At 36.2% G+C, this 19,588-nt stretch overlaps 1 protein-coding gene and 1 pseudogene across 2 annotated transcripts; one reads left to right on the top strand and one right to left on the bottom strand.

Moving 5' to 3' along the window:
• LOC128174777 (uncharacterized) overlaps positions 1-19,588 on the bottom strand; it is a 149,962-nt pseudogene that overhangs the window by 104,550 nt on the left and 25,824 nt on the right.
• LOC128173526 (uncharacterized) lies at positions 914-8,988 on the top strand. 2 transcript variants are annotated; one of them, XM_052839231.1, is made up of 2 exons: positions 914-1,433; positions 6,622-8,988. In XM_052839231.1, exons 1-2 carry the CDS (start codon positions 1,317-1,319, stop codon positions 8,986-8,988), a joined length of 2,484 nt encoding a protein of 827 aa, XP_052695191.1. In that variant the 5' UTR covers positions 914-1,316. The 2 variants fall into 2 exon arrangements, with proteins under 2 accessions (XP_052695191.1, XP_052695189.1); XM_052839229.1 differs by lacking the exon at positions 914-1,433 and adding an exon at positions 4,779-5,411.

The raw sequence follows: 19,588 nt of genomic DNA, 5'->3' as shown, positions 1-19,588 counted from the left end.
ACGAACTAATTTATAGATCATGTGTTATAAAGAAGGGGTATTGAATGGTATCTCTTAGTCTTATTTATTTATCTATTTATTTTTGTGAGAGGGGAGGGGGGGGGGGGCTACATCAACGCAGGCTAACTATTTTTTTTTTCATTATAAAAATGTGATTTATCCTTCAAACTTTAAAAACGAAATAAAATAAAAAGAATTTTTTTTATGATATCCATGCATTTTATGAAGTTATTAAAATTTTTGCTACAATGGATATAATGGAACAAATATACAAGTTGAGACAAATAAGAAAAAAACCCGGTTTTACAGGTGCATCGGTTGCTCGGACCCCTTTACCATTATGTACTAGGTTTCCGTGGAGTCACCAAGCCAAGCAGATCGTTCAATAGATGTGGTTAATATTAAATCTGCAAGTCTAATTAAATTTGTACATATAAATGGCAGATTTATGGTACGAATAAAAAAGAAATCTGGACAATTTAGAGTTATAGAAAATTGCTGAGGATCGGAGTTCGTTAAGGTGGTGTGACGGTGCACATTTTGATTTTTATATATTTTACGTAATAATTACTTATAGTCTATAATATTTCGTAAATGTTTTAATTATTTTATATTTTACAATTTAAGATTTAAGGTACGTGAAAGTTAAGAATTTCAGGGCTAAAGAAATATTAAGAAGAAAGCGTCGTGCTAGATAAATAATGTACATGGGTTCGGATTAACGTTTACACGTTTCCTTTTTGTTCGGATCTAGAAAGTTAGTAACAATTTATTTAGGAATAAATCATTCTCACATATCGGCAATTATCAAATGTTCAAGTTAAGAAGTAATGCAAACAAAAGTCGGTCTATCTATTCAACTGTCAGTACGTAGGTATTTGAGTTAATTTTACTATCACTAAAGGATTAACGCATAACAATAGATGCCAGGGATAGTGAGAAACTCTTCCGCTAATTGAATAAAAATTAAGGTAAAAGGGGACGCTAACCTCGCGAGGCTCCCCAAAGGAAATTCAATAAAGTCATTATAATAATTTGTTAATTACACTGTAATTACCCCCTTTGAGTGACCTCACTGAGGACAGGTCGAGGATTAAGTTTATTCCCCCGTCTCCCTCTCGTCACTTACGCTTGGGACACAGAGGAATAAACATCATATGTACATTGTATCCTCGACCTTGTCTTTATTCAGGTTAATAAGGTTTCTAACCATATACGTCCGGGCGTAAGGCTAATTACAACAGCGAGTTCCCCTTTACGAGAAGAACTTCGTAAAACGTGGTGGAGGAAAAGATCTTGGACCTCTCTTTCATCAGATGCCAAGGCCCCACAACTACTATCTTCGTACAGTGTACGACGTGGACGAGGACATTGACGATTTTGAACTAGAAGTCGAGGACAACCAAGAACTAGAGGACACCTCAGAAGCCGAGGTAATGACTTCTATTCAATTGGAGAAGTTTGGGGGTGGCGATGAGAACGCCGCAGCATGGCTGGCCAAATATCGCCAGTATGCTGTATTCATGAATTGGCCACTGGAAAAACTGACAGCGGGCTTTCAATTCTTTCTAACAAACACTGCTCTCGTCTGGTATGAAAATCTTGATGAAAGGGTTAAAACGAGAGGGTTTGAAGATGTTACGAGAGCATTTCTAGAAAGATTTAATGAACAAAATCAGACTGATGTATCATTATTTAAGATTCAGCAGTTGCCCGGTGAATCAGCCGAGCAATATGTTACTAGATTTCTGAAACAAGTACAAAAAGTTAACTGGCCTGAGCATGTGCAGGTTGGTGCTCTATTGAATGGTTTGTCGGGCTCAATTAAGAACTATGTGAATATGAAGGAGCCACAATCAGTAGAACAAGTCCGTCGATATGCAGTTCTTGCGGAAAAGAATTGCACTTCAGATGCACATGTTGAATCGTTACATGCTAAATTTGACGAAATGACAAAACAGATACAACAATTAACGCTCAATTCTGTAAATGTCAACAGTGTTCAGAGAACTCAGGGTCAAAATCATAGAAATTATCGATCACAATCTAGACCAATTCTGGGTAGATACTCTTACCCTCATCAATCCAACTCTGAGTATCAATGTACAAAATGCGGGATGGATTGTAGGGGTAGGAGGAACTGTCCTGCACACAATCAGACTTGTAGAAAGTGCGGTAAGCCAAATCATTTTCAGAGAATGTGTAGATCGGGGGTTCGTAAATAGGGATTCGGGCCTATCTATAGAAATTCTATAGGTGGGCACACTGACAAAGAATTACTTAGAGCTGCTATGAGTGCTAGGGATAAAACACTTTCTGAAATCAAGCAACATCTTTTGATGCAAAATACATTATTGTCGGAGAAAAAGTGTAAAAATAACAAAAGTGCTAAATCCCCAAAACCCTCTGTGCTCAGTCTAAAAACATCTTTACAGAAAAGTACAGTAACAGTTCATGTAGGAAATGTTAAAACTAATGCTTTGGTTGACACAGGTGCTGATGTTAGTTGCGTTCATTCAAAATTGCTTGCAAAATTAGAAATGTCAAATGTTGAAGTACGGTCATCTAATATCATGCAAATTACAGGTGTTGGCGGAGAATGTCATAATGTCAAAGGGGAAATAACTCTTCCACTAACATTTGGTGATGTAACAATTACTAACACCTTTCTGATTTTTGACAATTTGCATCATGCACTAATCCTTGGTAGAGATTTTCTTGTTGAGAATAAGGTAGAAATAGATTTTTCCTCAGAGACCATGACGATCCCAGGAAACAAACCTCTGGTATGTACATTACATAGAAATTTAGGGTTAGTCAGACCATTGGAATCTGTGGTGATTGAACCAGACAGTTCAGTACGCTTGAATGTGTCAGTATCAAGACAAGTATCAGGTAACTCGGTACTTTTAGAACCAACTTCAGCACTCGCAAACCGTCAATTGCTAGGAGCGCGCTGTTTAGTTAAAGTTCACAAAGGCTGCGCTGTAATGGAAATTATGAATCCGACGAAAAACAAACGTTTTCTTTCATCGCAACTTGTCATTGCTACGGTTTCAAACGTACATCAAGAATCAATTGTTGATATAGACGCGAATTCACGCGCGGAAAAGACGGTTGTCGCAAATATTTCGTCTGAAAATTCTATAGAGTTTGATTTAGAAAAATGCGATTTAACAGTTAATCAAAAAGAACAACTTCATGAATTTCTCTATCAAAATCGGTTCGTATTTTCGTCTAATTTGTCGCAAATAGGTCAAAGTAAAACATATCAACATCAAATTGATACGGGCAATGCACTTCCGGTTCGCGGACCGAACTACCGAACGTCACCGAATATGAAAAAGGAAATTGAGCGCCAAGTCGACGAAATGCTGCAAAATAATATCATAGAGCCTTCTAATTCTGACTGGTATTCGCCAGTGGTACTAGTCCCGAAGAAAAATGGCGAGTTCCGCTTCGCGATAGACTATCGGAAACTAAATAAGGTCACGAGACCAGCTTCATTTCCGCTTCCGAAGTTAGAAGACGTTGTCGATGCTATTGGCGAAGCTGATGCTAAAATTTTCTCGGTATTAGATCTTGCCAGCGGATTTTGGCAGATTCCGATGGATCCGTCCACAAAACATAAAGCAGCTTTTATCACGCACACGGGAATTTATGAATGGACACGAATGCCATTCGGACTTCGCAACGCGCCTATTACTTTTCAAATGGTTATGACCCAAATATTACGTGGTCTTCATTGGAAACAAGCTCTGGTTTACGTGGATGACATCCTTATTTACAGTAAGAACTTTGAAGCTCATTTGCACCATCTTAAACAGGTTTTTCATAGACTACAGGACGCTGGACTTACACTAAAGCCGTCCAAATGCCAGTTTGCAGTAGAACAGGTATCGTATCTTGGGCACAGGTTCTCTAAAAACGGTGTTATGGTTGATCCATCCAAGATTGCGTTGGTACAGGACTATCCTGTTCCTAAGAACCAGAATGAGATACGAAGCTTCATGGGTCTCTGCAATTATTATCGTAAGTTTGTCAATTCGTATTCTATTATTGCATCTCCTTTAAACGAGCTTCTTCAGAAAAATATTCCCTTTGAGTGGACAACAGACTGCCAGAAATCCTTTGAAACGCTTAAAGCTTCACTCTCCTCAGCACCAGTCTTAGCTTATCCAAACATGTCAGAACCTTTTATCTTGACGTGTGACGCTTCTGCATCGGCTATTGGATTTATATTGGGACAACTGCAGAATGGTAAGGAACATCCAGTAGCGTACGGGGGCCGATCGCTCAACAAAGCTGAACGGAAATGGGGGATAACAGATAGAGAATGCTTAGCTGTCATAGAAGGTATCAAACATTTTCGTGTCTATTTAGCAAACAACCATTTCAAGGTAATAACAGATCACAGAGCTCTGAAATGGCTACAAAACCAGAAAGATCTAACTGGACGACTCGGACGATGGGCTCTACGATTACAAGAGTACGATTTTGAGGTAGTATATCGCCCCGGAGTTACCAATCAAAATGCAGACGCCATGTCCAGACGACCATATTCCAGTGATCACAATGCAGACGACAACACGAAGAATGACAGACCAGAAGTGCAAGTAAGCGCTGTTGACCAAAGTTTGCCACTTTCTGATGATACGTATCAAACTGTTTTTACGTACGAGGAGAACCCCTCTGTTCACCTGGTGGATGCAGAACCACAACCAAGTTTGCCAGATTTTCATGAGATTGGTCAACTACAACGAGTTGGTGAGTCAAAGATGCAACATCTAATCAAATACCTAGAAACGCAGGAATTACCGAATGATGAGAAGTTGGCTAAAACCATACTCTACATGGAGAACTACTTTGTCCTTGAGAATAACGTTCTCTACCACTTTTATGAGCCAAGAACAAAAGGTAAAACTGATGCTAGCAAATCAATTAAACAGTTATGGCTGCCAGAGACCTTACGTACAGCTGCCCTACAAGCCTACCACGACAACCTAGCTGGAGGATGTCACTTGGGAATAACAAGAACGCACAGAGCCCTACAACAAAAGTACTTCTGGCACGGTATGTATCAAGACGTACATGATTATATCTCATCCTGCGACGTATGCCAACGAATCAAACGACCAACAAACCACCTGAACGCACCTCTACAACCACTACCGATATCGGACACATTAGAGACTTGGCACATAGACTTCCTATCGTTCAACAAAACAACTGAGGGATATCAACATGTACTCGTGGTTACCGACAGTCTGTCCAAATGGATTGAAGCATTTCCAACCAAAACACAGGAAGCCTCTGAAGTAGCCTGGATCTTGTATGCAGAAATATTTTCGAGGTACGGAGCACCAGTAACCTTAGTGTCAGATAGAGGAAAGAACTTTATGTCTAAGTTGGTAAGTGCTTTGTGTGAATTTTTCAAGATCAAGAAGATAGCTACAAGTCCTTATCATCCGCAGTCCAACTCTCCAGTAGAAAGGTATAACTCTGTCATCTCACAGTGTCTCAGAGCCTACATTGATAAAGAACAAAACAACTGGCCTAAACTTTTACCAAGTGTTCTGATGTCTCTGAGAAGGTCACCATGTACCGAGTCTACGCAGTACTCGCCTTATAAGATGCTTTTTGGTAAGGAGATGAATCTGGCTTTCGACACACAAATTATTCCCAAGGAAACGATGGGTAAAGATGCAAAACAACACTTTGACGCACTTCTTGATGAGTTAAAAATGGTTGAGGACACAGCAAAACAAAACGTTTCTCAAAAACGGGAACAAACAACAGCTACTAACAATGTAAAATCCAAAGAACCATCTTTTCGCATGCTCCAACAAGTCCTCGTTAAAGTTGAAAAGACGCCGGTGGGTTTTTCCAAAAAGCTACATGCAAAATGGGAAGGACCTTACTACATCGTGAAAATTACAGGTAACAACACATACGGTTTACGAAAGTGTTCAGACAACAAACTTCTAAAAGCGTCTATTCATGCAAATCGTTTAAAAGCGTACCACGATCCACAAGATAGACGACTGCAGCCTGTTGAGGATCAAAATCTAGATGCAGGTAAGAATGACAATGAGCTTGCCGAACAAGATAATCAATTGCAAAATCAAACCGGTAAGCCCCTTGCGCCCAATAACACTGTTACCGATTTTCCTCACACGGCCGAAAATGCAAACATGCAGCAAACCGCGGCGCCGAGCAATCCTAGCAATGGCTGGTTTCCGATCAAAAAGATAGTTAAGTCTAGATATGTACAAGGTAAGCGTCAGTACCTAGTGGATTGGGAAGGTAAATACGCCAAAAGTTGGTTACAGGAAGAAGACCTTGGCCCAGGACTCATACGTGAGTATCATGCAACGAGGACTATGGCAGGTAAAAAGCGTAAGCGCAATAAAACCTATTTTAATTAAGCATACATAGGTAAGTTGAAACTTCTACCAGATGCATTCTGTATTTTATTCAAAATTTACTTAGATTTATTATTAATGAGCATCCTTCATTGTTTGTAACTTTGGGATTATTCTCGTATATTAGTGCTAAGTGTGGTGGCCAACACACAAATTAACAAACAATTAAGAATCCTTCATTTATATCTAATTTTAGACCTCAAAGTACAGAATGCGGTGGTATATTTTCTTCATCATCCTTGTGGCTTCTCTGGTTTCACCTGCGGAAAGTTCCAACAAGATTAGGCTGAACTATGGGGTCATCTTCAAGGAAGAGACCAAGGTACAATTTTCGAACGAGATGTGGCTGCATACATTTGCGGTTGACATACCTAAGAGTATGGCACTTGAATCGGCAAATGAGTGTTTTAACTGCACACAATTTAATAAGGTTGTTCAAACCATGAACCAAATTAAAATTAGATGTCAAGCAAGGCTAAATGCCACTATTGAAGAACTGTACACGTTAATTCCTCAAATACGCCAAGACCGAAAATCGGGCAAATCGCCCAGAGCATTATTAGGATTTGTTGGAACAATTTATAAATCTGTCTTTGGGTTAGCAACAGTTGAAGATGTTAATGTTTTGGCACAGCATATTAATAGAGTCACATCGACTGTCAACAAGGTTACCGAAGCGCTAGCTCAACACGGAAAACATTTGTCGTCTTTTACGGCAACGGTTACCCGTAGACTCGATAATATGGTTCTAGGTGTAAAGCAAAATCATGACGCACTTATTTCTTTAAGCAATTCATTACGAAAAGATATTACGTTGTTGAATGATGCTATTGACACTGTATCAACGTTTTTAATTAACCAACTTAATGATGCAGAAACTTTAGAATCTCAGTTAGAACAATTCAAGCTAGGTGTAGAAACTTTAGTGCAAGGAAAACTTTCTCCTATACTTATTAAACCCGCCCTTTTACAAAAATCTTTGCGAGAAATTCAGGGAATACTAAGCAAAAACTACAGACGAACTTATATTTCATCTACTGATCCTCAAGTTCATTATGCGCACTCTAAATTTTTCTTTGCACGACATCGTTCAACTTTGTTTATTACTTTGAAAATACCGTTATCTACTTTTAGATTACCATTTACCCTGTACAAAGTTGTTTCCCTTCCAGTTCCTATTAACTCCTCTTCTAACCATGCGACAGAATTACTAAATTTGCCTGATTATATTGCCATTTCTAACAAAGCAGATTACTTTACAGAAGTCAGTAAATCGATGATTGACACATGTGCAGGTGACACACTCAAACATTGTTTACTAACAAATGCACTGACTGCGACTACTAACAACGACTCTTGTCTTATATCGCTTTTCAACAATAACATAGAAACAATCAATAAAACATGCAATTTCAGATTTGTTCAAGAACGATTAAGTCCTAAATTTATCGAATTAGATACATCTTCAATAATTGTTTACAATGTTCCGGAAATTATATACAACTGTAAGCATAAAGTCGCCAACATTACAGGTTGCAAATTTTGTTTAGTTAAACTTCCATGTTATTGTTCTTTGACTTACTCTAATCTCTACTTTCCCGCTCGTTTAACTGCATGCAATTCAAGACCCAAACTAAAACCAACTTACTTTCACCCTGTAAATTTAGCATTATTACAGCAGTTCTTCAATGCATCGTCTATAAAATCTATCTCAGGTTATACTATGTTTCCCGAAGAAGTTATAATTGACATTCCTGCATTTCAAATTTATAATCATTCTATGTCAAACATTTTTGCTAAAGATCAAAAAGAGCACTTGAATTTGAAAAAGATGGTCAAAGCTGTTAAGCAAGATTCTGTCATTTTTCAGTCATTAGCTGAACCATTAGCCAATGGAGATCTGACGGTACCAACATCAATTTTTGACACCTTTAATATTTTGACAATAGTTTCACTGTGTTTATCAATATGTTCTTTTGTTGGTATTGTTTATATAGTGTATAAGTTTAGAGCACTATCAGCAGCATTATTATTAACCAAAGCAACTTCAGTCAAATCATCTGCGGTTCCAGTGTTTAGATATATAAGACCAGACAATACACTACAAGATGACGCAACATCTACAAATATTTCTGATATTTTGAGTTGGGACCATGGCATTTTCATCTTAGTATCCATTTCAACCCTGTTTATTGTTATAATGGTCATTAAATATCTGCGAAAACATCGTCACAATTGCAAAATAGTTCTTGAAGTTACGACAGGATCCCTATGCGCTATGGTACCTATTACATTCTTGTCCTTGTGTCCATCCTATTGGGAAATTACGCCTCCTTCGGATATAGAAAACATTCAAATTTCGGGATATTTTCGGCCAATCTTAACTCTTCAATGGGATAATTTAGCAATTAAAAACAAACTTTCAGAAAAGCAAATTGAAGTAAAATCTACTATTTCTCTGTCGTACTGGCAAGCCTACAAACTCCGTAAAATTCTCAATCAACCATTTTGTGCGTATCTGATTCTGATCCATGATAACTATTACTACGCATTATCAGACTGAAATCGTTTTCATTTGATTTTGATCATGGCTCTTTGCAATTCTGTTTACAAAAACATTAACTTGTATATATGTTGGGTTTTTTTTCCCCGTTTCTGTGCGTTTTTCTTTTATTTTTCATGTCACAAGCATGCAAAGGACTGATGTTGGAGACCTGGTTGTAACGGCAGACAGCAACACACAGAAGACACCTATTCAAGTATACCACACAGACCTAACCGGCGACAATCCGCGCACGCAATGGTTCGTTCCTTTGAGTCAATAAGGACTTTTCCAATGGACTCCATATGCCAGATGGCAACCAAACAAACTTTTTGCGTGTGAACTTACCGCTGAACTGTTCGAATTTCTATTCCCGATGAACTGTGAGTGAACTGAACTGTGTATTCGATTGATTTCGCCACCTGCACACCTGAGTCGTGCCGGACTGTTTACATAACTAATTAAATTACACATGTGACTGTGTGGTGTTGTGACAGTGTTATGTTTTGATAAAAGGTGTCGTATATTGTGTGTATTCAATGTGTATTGCATGTTTATTATGTTGTCTTGTATTATGTTTTCATTTGCATGTGTTGCTTGTCTTGCTGCAGGTTCTCCTATTTCGTTTAATTATTTGTTTGTTTTTTTTTTCTGTATTTTGTGTATGTAAATGTTTTTTTGTGTGTGTATTTTTGATGCTTACATAGCATTTAGAATTTTTTTTTTGTGATTTTGGTGTTGGTTTAGAATTTGTCCTTATTATTTTTGTGTATTTTTCTATTTTAGTTTTTGATAGATTTTTTTTTCTTTTTTTTCTCAACTTCAGAGGACTGAAGTTAGGCGAAGAAGGGGGTAGTGTGACGGTGCACATTTTGATTTTTATATATTTTACGTAATAATTACTTATAGTCTATAATATTTCGTAAATGTTTTAATTATTTTATATTTTACAATTTAAGATTTAAGGTACGTGAAAGTTAAGAATTTCAGGGCTAAAGAAATATTAAGAAGAAAGCGTCGTGCTAGATAAATAATGTACATGGGTTCGGATTAACGTTTACACGTTTCCTTTTTGTTCGGATCTAGAAAGTTAGTAACAATTTATTTAGGAATAAATCATTCTCACATATCGGCAATTATCAAATGTTCAAGTTAAGAAGTAATGCAAACAAAAGTCGGTCTATCTATTCAACTGTCAGTACGTAGGTATTTGAGTTAATTTTACTATCACTAAAGGATTAACGCATAACAATAGATGCCAGGGATAGTGAGAAACTCTTCCGCTAATTGAATAAAAATTAAGGTAAAAGGGGACGCTAACCTCGCGAGGCTCCCCAAAGGAAATTCAATAAAGTCATTATAATAATTTGTTAATTACACTGTAATTACCCCCTTTGAGTGACCTCACTGAGGACAGGTCGAGGATTAAGTTTATTCCCCCGTCTCCCTCTCGTCACTTACGCTTGGGACACAGAGGAATAAACATCATATGTACATTGTATCCTCGACCTTGTCTTTATTCAGGTTAATAAGGTTTCTAACCATATACGTCCGGGCGTAAGGCTAATTACAACAGCGAGTTCCCCTTTACGAGAAGAACTTCGTAAAAATGGTTTTGATGGAGGGAGGGTGGGCGTCTATCTCTTTTGCTACATGGAATCATTATGAATTTCTTCACTATTAAAATAACCTTATATTTTTGTTTCAGTTTGTTTATTTCGAAATTACTATTGGTGAGTTAAACTTCAAAACTTACAATATGACAACTGGATACAAATTGAATTCAATCAATGAGTAAGATATGTGTGTGCTTGGGAGGGGGGGGGGGGGGGGTAGGAACGCGGCTTCAGTGAGGATTCAAACGGATAGTGACTTTCTTTGAAGTATGGAATGTCCGTTTCACTATTTGTTTTTAGTAAAACACAAATAGAAACAAAAAGAAATGATGCTGGAAACAGGAAAAAACATAGAATATTTCGAGTTAATTTATCTACAAGTGAAACAAGCAATTTTTATGGAGCGTTCGATTGTACCTTCTGGTCAGACTGTGAATGCGGTAAATCACTCTCGGGTAAACCCAGGACTACGACTTTTTAAGGACGTCGTTATAACTCAACATGCAGACTGTATAGGCAATGTATATAAAATGATAACTCCAATACAAAAATGTACATTGCTCTGATTTTCATACATATACATTAATATACTCCTTATCATAATAGTATAATGCTTTCCTGATAATAGTGCCGTTATTTTGAATAAAATTACATGTGTCCTCGATTTTGTTTGGACAATCCTCGTATATGTAAATGTAAGCAGTGTAGATTATGTTTTGAAATTTTCGTAAGAATTGTTCTTCACACATGCCGTCAAAAGATTAAAAACAAAATTGACCCCCTCCCCGTAATATTTAATTCGGATTTCTGTCATGCATATTAGACATTATACGTTACAACGATAAAAAAAGCAACTTTAATTTAATTAGGTAATTTTAGTTTAGTACAATGTTTATACTATACAAAGCAAAACATATCAAATCTTCTTTTTTAATTTTAGAAATATTGAAACAATCAAATCATTGAGCATGTGTCACCCCCTCCCTCCCTCTCGCACGCACACACGCACACACACCGCAATGATGAATCGATCGTATTACGCTGTTCAAAATCGCAAAACAAAATCGAACTAATTTTTCTTTTTACAACTAAAAATGTATTACTTATATATAGAACTGTGTTCTAAACAATGACCCCCTTTTTTTGACATCGAATAATGACCGGAACAAATTGACTATGCAGTGCGCAACACCAACACTTCCAAACGCCAGAGAACGCCATTTACACTTTCAAAGATACCTTCTAGTACAAGATTTGGACATCGTATAAAACCTGCAGGTAACAATATATTAATTTATTTATTGTTCTTTAAAGACAAGTATAAATAAACAAATGTATAGAAACAGATAAACCGCATATATATTCATGAAAGCGGGATGGTATTCGCAAGGCATATTCCATCGTAAAACTTGTTTTCTTCACTATTAGTAATTTCATTAGATTATGTAGAGAACCGTAAACGTGTTAACAGTAATGAGCTTTTATTATATTGATTGATGAATCAATTTGATTCTCTCTCTCTCTCTCTCTCTCTCTCTCTCTCTCTCTCTCTCTCTCTCTCTCCACACACACAAACACACAGAACTCGCTTAAAAAACCCACTGGAATCAAGATTGATATTTTATGAAGAAATAAATGCTCTTACGATTGTATTTTTAAGCATTGAATGCATATTTTTGGATGTCGTCGGTCCTATGACACACCAATGCGGTGCAGACAAATTGAATACCGCGCGCTAGCGCGGTATGATAATTTGTCTGCACCGCATCGGTGTGTCATAGGACCGACGACATCCAAAAATAAGCATCCAATGCTTATATTTATATTCATACTGGGTTTTTTTTGTATGAAATATATGTTTATCGTCGCTGTAAAGCCATTATATACGCTCTCAGTCAGGGATACGAAACATACATGAAATAGCCATATTAGCATGTTATTAAGTATGCTTCCGCGGCTATAATATAGTGCCAGAAACTTTGTAGAGAAAACTCTTTTTAATTTAGGAGTAGATATAATTCGATGTTGATAATTTTTCAAAAGTACATATCCAATTGGTTATATAAGGTTGAACTTTTCATTAAATGTTATTCTTACCGAAATAAATATACTCAAAACACGTGGTGACGTTTGTGCTCATGGCGCATGAATTAGCAAAGTGCATTCATAGGAAATTGAACGTCTCAGAATATTGCGTCTCATTTCCTATGTGAACTTTCTATCAAAACCGCAGGTAGATAGGAAGCTGGATAATAACATTGATATATATGTTTCGTATTTTATACTTGCTTTAGAATAATTGATCATTGCAACAAGTATTCCAATAAATAATCCACTAATGCGGGTCGTTACCATCCATTTATTTAAGGTAGTCCTATCCTTGGCACTTAATGGGATCAATCATTAAAAGATTAGTTTTAAATGATAGACATACATTCTAGCAATACATATACATAGGACAATATGTATGTTTACATGCTAGTTTGTTTTCTATCACCTCTCCCCTTGCAACAATTATTGACAATAATGAAATTTGCCAGACGTCCGTTTTTAAATAATTACAAATTTTAGGAAAATTAGAACTCGACATACAAAATAGAGTATAAACATTTATGTAATCCATATCTCATCAATAATTTTGCGCAAATTGTTGTAAGTAAATTTAAGTATGCCTTATGGACCTGATGTATCAAAAAAAAAAAATTAAAAAATGAGATGCATGCATCGTGTTTGGTCATTTTTTTTACTATTTTATGGACTTAAACTTAAATTTTTGTCTATAGATTGACATCTTAGAAACAAGATTTGCTAGAATAAATCATATGTTGACAGATTACTTTTCACGCTATACATGTAAGCTCTAAACCAAGTAGACCCTGACGAAAAAAAAATCCGTAAAAATCACATTTTTATACAGTTTTCTGCTTAGATCTGTCAACAATGTTAGATTTCATTTAAACATTAATTAATTGACGATGGATTAAATTCGAAATAGCTTCTGTCTCTAAATTTAAACCGGTTTTAGTAAAAGAAAAAAAAATTCGGGGGGGGGGGGGGCATCATAACAAAGTTCTAAGATATAAGCATAACTGAGACCCTGGTTAATCAGAAACTTCGTTTTTCATTTTACTTTAACAGAATCGAGTTTCTCAACATGAATCATTTCTATCTCTCATAGAATATATATATTACCGTTCTAATTGCTTATTATTGCCTTTGTTTACAAGAGCGATGTAAAGCAAAATCAATACCGGGAATCTAAAACGCTATGTAAATGTCGAAACAATATTATGACGTAGTGCGATACTCGGGCTACTTTAAGGTTTCTAACATAGATGATACATTCCATGCCTTAGTAACCACAAATGTTAGTTGGAACAAAGCGTCTAGCGTATTCGCTAACGGCTTAAAAAGCGAAAGATTTATATTTCCGGTTTTGCATATGCTGTTAACCAACATTTATTTGCGTGCGAGAAATTTTCGCGAAGTAATAAGAGCCTCGTCGTCGCGAATATTTCTCGCTAAAAACCAGTTGTTGTTGTTGTATGGTTGTTACATTTATAACAACGGGTTCTTGATAAGGCTTGGTAGCGAACATTAGTCGTCGCAAACCAGTTTATCTAAAGTTAATCGCGAAATAAAGCAGACACGAATAAAATTTGGTTTACAGTATATATGATCATAACTTGATCTAATGGTTCGGATCATGTGGAATAGCAAGGGGTGAATCAGCAGATCAAACAAGAAGCGAAGCGAAGTTACATGTATTACATTATACCACCGCTCTGAAGCTAATGACGTGGTACCCAATAAATCAATTTTGCTTGTTAGACCGTTTTCAATATATACTTTGAATTAAATTGTTTTCAATAAGTATGATGGTTTGTTTTGTTTTGTATTTTACCTTGCGGAAAGGTATCTAATGAATTTATTATCATAGGGGATCATGTTCCAAAGAATCAGATCACGTCTCGTTGCAAGGCGCGAATCATTAAATCAAACTCGACGCTACGGGTTACTTCTTATCTGATGATCCGCGTCTGGCAACTCCATGTAATCTGACCCTTTGATCAAGTTACTGTAGTAAAAATATAGCTAACACTCACATTCATGTACGTTATTTCATTTGATATGTCAATCACAAAGTAATTTATTTCTTCATGTTAAAAAAAAATTGCATATAGACAATAAGTCCTTTTGTTAGACATAAAATACACATAACTGTTACTAGAAATAAAAAAAAAATTGGTCATTAAAATGTGTTTGGCAGGAAAAAACAAGGAATTGCCTTTGTCATAATATTAGTTCTTTAATGTTTTTGTCTATAACATTACTATCAAGCATTAGTGGTTGTGTAATAATCTTTGATTTTTTTTTATTTGACAGAACTCTTACAGAGTATGCCATGGACAAGAAAACTCGATCTATACGTCCGTTTTCAAGAGAAAGATATAATACCATTCTATCACTTATAAACAAATCATTTAATGTGGCAGTCAAAGAACGATCCTTAGAACAGAAAAGAGCTGTCCTTCAGTTCTATCGTGCTAAATCTTACTTTTCTGTTAGGAGGGACGTTTTACATTTCCGAGGCAAGAGAGTCTTATTAAAAGATGATTTGCAAAATATTGTTAAAAACAAATTCAATGATGCTCAAGGCAGTGGCGCTAGAGCGCTCAACCATCGGATTCAAAAAGAGTTCACTGGAATAAGTGAACATCGTATCCAAAGTGAATTAGCGAAAAGCAAAATATATGCACGACAGTATGCTAAGTTCACCAACAAGCCCCCACTTAAATCAATCATTTCAAAAAATATCGGTGACCGATGGCAAATCGATCTCATAAATATGAGACCAGAACCAGTCCAATGCCATGGGCAGACATACCAGTACATTCTATCTGTCATTGATGTATTTTCCCGGTTTTTGATTTGTCGACCTTTGCAAAACAAATCAAGCAAACTCGTATGCAAAACAATGAATGATGTCTTTTTAGAATATGGAACTCCAAAAGTTCTTCAGTGTGACAATGGGACTGAATTTAAAGGATCCATTGACTCACTGTTATTAAAAAAGGGAGTTAAGAAAATTACTAGTCGCCCTTATCACCCAGAATCACAAGGAAAGTGCGAAAGGTCTCATAGAACGTTAAGAAGAAAACTTGGATTTCTCAAAATCTCGACAAAAGGTTCAAATTGGGTAACAGATCTGCCAACAGTCGTGCATTCTATGAACACAACAGCAATGGAAGTTCTCAATTATCAGACGCCGTTTGAAATATACTTTGGCCGACAGCACAAAAAACACAAAGCTACTCCAAACATTTCATTATTGAAACAACGGGTGAGAAACTCGACGGCAAGATGCGCAAACAGAATGCAACGATATAGAATGAAAGCGTCACTACCATCAATGTATGAGATTGGAGAAAAGGTTCTGATTCGCTTCCCCACAGGCAAATCAAGGATTCCAAGACGCAGATATATTTTGTCCGGAAGGATAGTAGAAAGGAGGCTAAGATCTCATAAATACCTTGTTAAGTTTCAAGATCCAAGGTCGAGTTCTTCTAGAACAGAATGGGTAGGGGTTGAAAATATCACAAGTGAGACAATACAGAAAGAGAAGTTCAGAAAAATGCATACGATGAACAATGAACACAGACAGAAATATCTTATTCCTTTCTCTCATACAGACAGATTGGAAGGCCTAGATTTAATAGAAAACGATTCAGTCACACTTTTGTTTGATCCTAAGGGAGATGGTAACTGCCAATTTGAGGCAGTAGTTCATCAACTATCAATGATTGGCATTTTTAGAACAGCTTCTAGTCTCCGCACAAGTGCTGTGGATCATTTAAAGAAGCATGGCGAGTTCTATAGATCGTTCGTCTGTCAAGATTTTGCAGAATATATTCAAAAAATGTCACAAAACGGAGAGTATGGAGATAATCTTACTTTGCAGGCATTAGCTCGAGAGCTAAATCTGCAATTTTTGATTATATCTGCAAATGGCTTAATGCATTGCAAAATTATTTCTAATGATGGAAAATTTGATGAAGGGTTAAACGTGCTTTGTCTTGGATATTTCCCAGAGGGTCAGGGTGAACACTATGTCAGCATTGACATACATCCTCAAACAAAAGAGTACATCATAGAAAATATTGAAACACACAATGAAAACGAACTACAGAATGGTCGTGTAGACGAGTTGATGAGCGAAAACAGTTTTCAGCAGAAGGAAAATGACACGTTTTCAGCCTGTAACATTTCTGTTAACGAGGATAGGTCTTCTCCTATAGAGTTAGATGAGAGCTGTGACAATGATGTTGGTCACATAGAAGAAGAAACACCTTTAACCAGTAATTGTATCCCCTCTTCCGTTGACGAATGCAGTAAAGAATTTCTACTTGACCCCAACAGTCCACCGCCTGTTTTGGATGAATACAAAAGTCCTTTTCCAAGAGAGTCAGATGAGAGCTGTGACAATGATGTTGGTGATATAGAAGAAGAAAAAAATTTAACCAGTAATTGTATCCCCTCTACTGTTGACGAATGCAGTAAAGATTTTCTACTTGACCCCAACAGTCCACCAAATGTTTCGGATGAATACAATAGTCCCCATCCTAGAGAGTCAGATGAAAGCTGTGACAATGCTGTTGACGGACTGGAAAAAGAAACACCCTCAACATGTAAAAGGCCACCCACTACTGTTGTCAAATGCAACGAGAACATGCTCCCTGGTGTAAACAATCAGCGCCATGTCTCAGACAATGAAACGTGTCCAAGTACTTCTTCCAAGAAATCAAACAAGGAAACCAATAACAGCCATATCCACGGCGCGTCTATCGAATTGCCGAAAGAAATATGGTGGAAAATACTTCACATTGTTTTGGATAGGGAACCTAGTTATAGGTTTCGTCTTAGGAATGTTAACACATTATTCCGTACCATCATTGACGACACACCATGTCCAATGGTGTACATTTCTCCAAATGTTTTGCATTCTGTCCCTTCACCTGTAAGTGTGCGTCGAATAATAAGACTTGTAGGTTCTGGAAGCGGACTTGTTTTAGAGTTAAAAAGAGTTATTGCTTCCCCATTTTGGCACCATGCGTGGCTTAACCTTCGAGAGGTTGACAATCGATGGTTTGAGGTTCAAGACATTAAATACAGAAACAGAGCATGTTGACACTACCGGTAGTAAAGTAAAAACCAAAATATGAAAAAAGAAATAAGTTTACATGTACCCAGCTTCCAGACAGTAGCTGTAGACATTTCCAATTTTGTAACGAATATTTTAAACAAGATATTCAAAGAACAAACTTGGGGGTCATATATAATAAAACTTTTCATCAATATCATGCTAGTTCATGAGTCTTAATAAACACTGATGCTCATTAATGCCCTGCGTGTGCTATTTTTTTTAGGCCATATCAAAGCAATGATAAGATGTTTAAACATTATTTAAAAGCCAGTTTATCAAATAACTTGAACAACATTTAATCTTTTAAGTTTTTGTTTCAGAATATATTTCACATTTTGTCTGTTTTTAATTTCTCTTGATTAAAATGAGTTTGATTCAGTTTATTTTCTGTTGTTTTATACTTATTGATGTTTTTTATCTATCTATCTATCTATCTATCTATCTATCTATCTATCTATCTATCTGTACACCCGTCCATTCATCATTTTATCTATCCGTTCATCAATCCATCTACCATTGCATCGATCCATTTATCTATCTACTTGTGTCTGATATATCGATTCTCTCTCTCCATCTCACCTCTCTCTCTATATATATACAGTATATATATATATATATATATATATATATATATATATATATATATATATATATATATGTATATATATATATATATATATATATATATATATATATATATATATATATATATATATATATATATTCTATCTACCACTTAATGTACTTAATGTACAATTGTTGAGCCAATTGAGGAAAAGATAAAGATGTTTTTACATTCTTTATTACAATTTTGTATCATTAAAGGGTGCGACTGCAACGCTTAATGATATAAAGTTTGTATCATTGGCGGTTGAGGATGTCGATATTTGATTGTTTCATTAAGCGTTAGGGCTGCTGTGCAATTGTGACGCTTAATGATACGATTATATCATTAAGCGGCGATTTATCATTAACAGTTGAAGATGTCAACTGTTAATGCAAGAATTTATGGCATTAAGCGTTGCAATTGCAACGCTTAATGCTATCTATAGCATTAAGCGGCGTTGTATCATTAACGGTTGTTACAGTGCATTACAGCAAGACGCAAATCTTGTGTATTTGATAACGGCAGACCCGCTCGCTAGTCCAGTCGTGACCTATTTCATCGGCTGCGGGCAAGGGTGGATACGTAACTGTTCACATACACAGCTCGGAATACAGCTAGATTTTAAATGCGACTCAAATGAATTGCATAGAAACAGTTCTTTCATCCGTAATGTGTTTCACTAGAAAATAACTTAAATGTTTAAACACTTTCCGTGTGTAAACCGGTACCCTTTATGTCAGTTATACGCACAAATACCCCGTTTATTTGCCAAATAAAACACAAATACATGGTAACAAGTCTGGCTTTTTACACTCATATTACGCAATACCCGAACAAAATATTATTGTTACGACATTAATAAGACCATAATGAACAACTTTTGCAACGACAGCCATATTAAAATCTTAACCAATTTTGAGTTATAAAGTGAAAACTTTGAAGGGTTCTAGGCCCTTAATTTGAGGGGCCAGCCCCTTTTTTAAGGTGTCAAACAAAAGATCTTGTAAATATAAAATTTTTTTCTTCTACATGTCTTAACAAAATATTTGTGAGAAAAAAGATAATCTAAGAAAACCAGGCAAAATCACAACACTTTTTTAATCTCATTTTTCGAGCCCTACCGAGCTTTAGCGCCTTTTGTGCCTTAAAGTGATTAATGCCTTATTACATATCTACAATCTTTTGTCTATCATT

Source organism: Crassostrea angulata, chromosome 2, assembly GCF_025612915.1.
Source record: "Crassostrea angulata isolate pt1a10 chromosome 2, ASM2561291v2, whole genome shotgun sequence".
Classification (NCBI taxonomy): domain Eukaryota; kingdom Metazoa; phylum Mollusca; class Bivalvia; order Ostreida; family Ostreidae; genus Magallana; species Magallana angulata.
The sequence above is the reverse complement of the archived record's forward strand: the minus strand, read 5'-3'. Positions and strand labels throughout refer to the sequence as shown.

Coding starts and splice junctions, on each gene's coding strand:
- LOC128173526 (XM_052839229.1), top strand. CDS start 4,779: ATGCAACATCTAATCAAATACCTAGAAACGCAGGAATTACCGAATGAT. Junction 5,412..6,621: donor AGAACTTTATGTCTAAGTTG/GTAAGTGCTTTG, acceptor ATCTAATTTTAG/ACCTCAAAGTACAGAATGCG.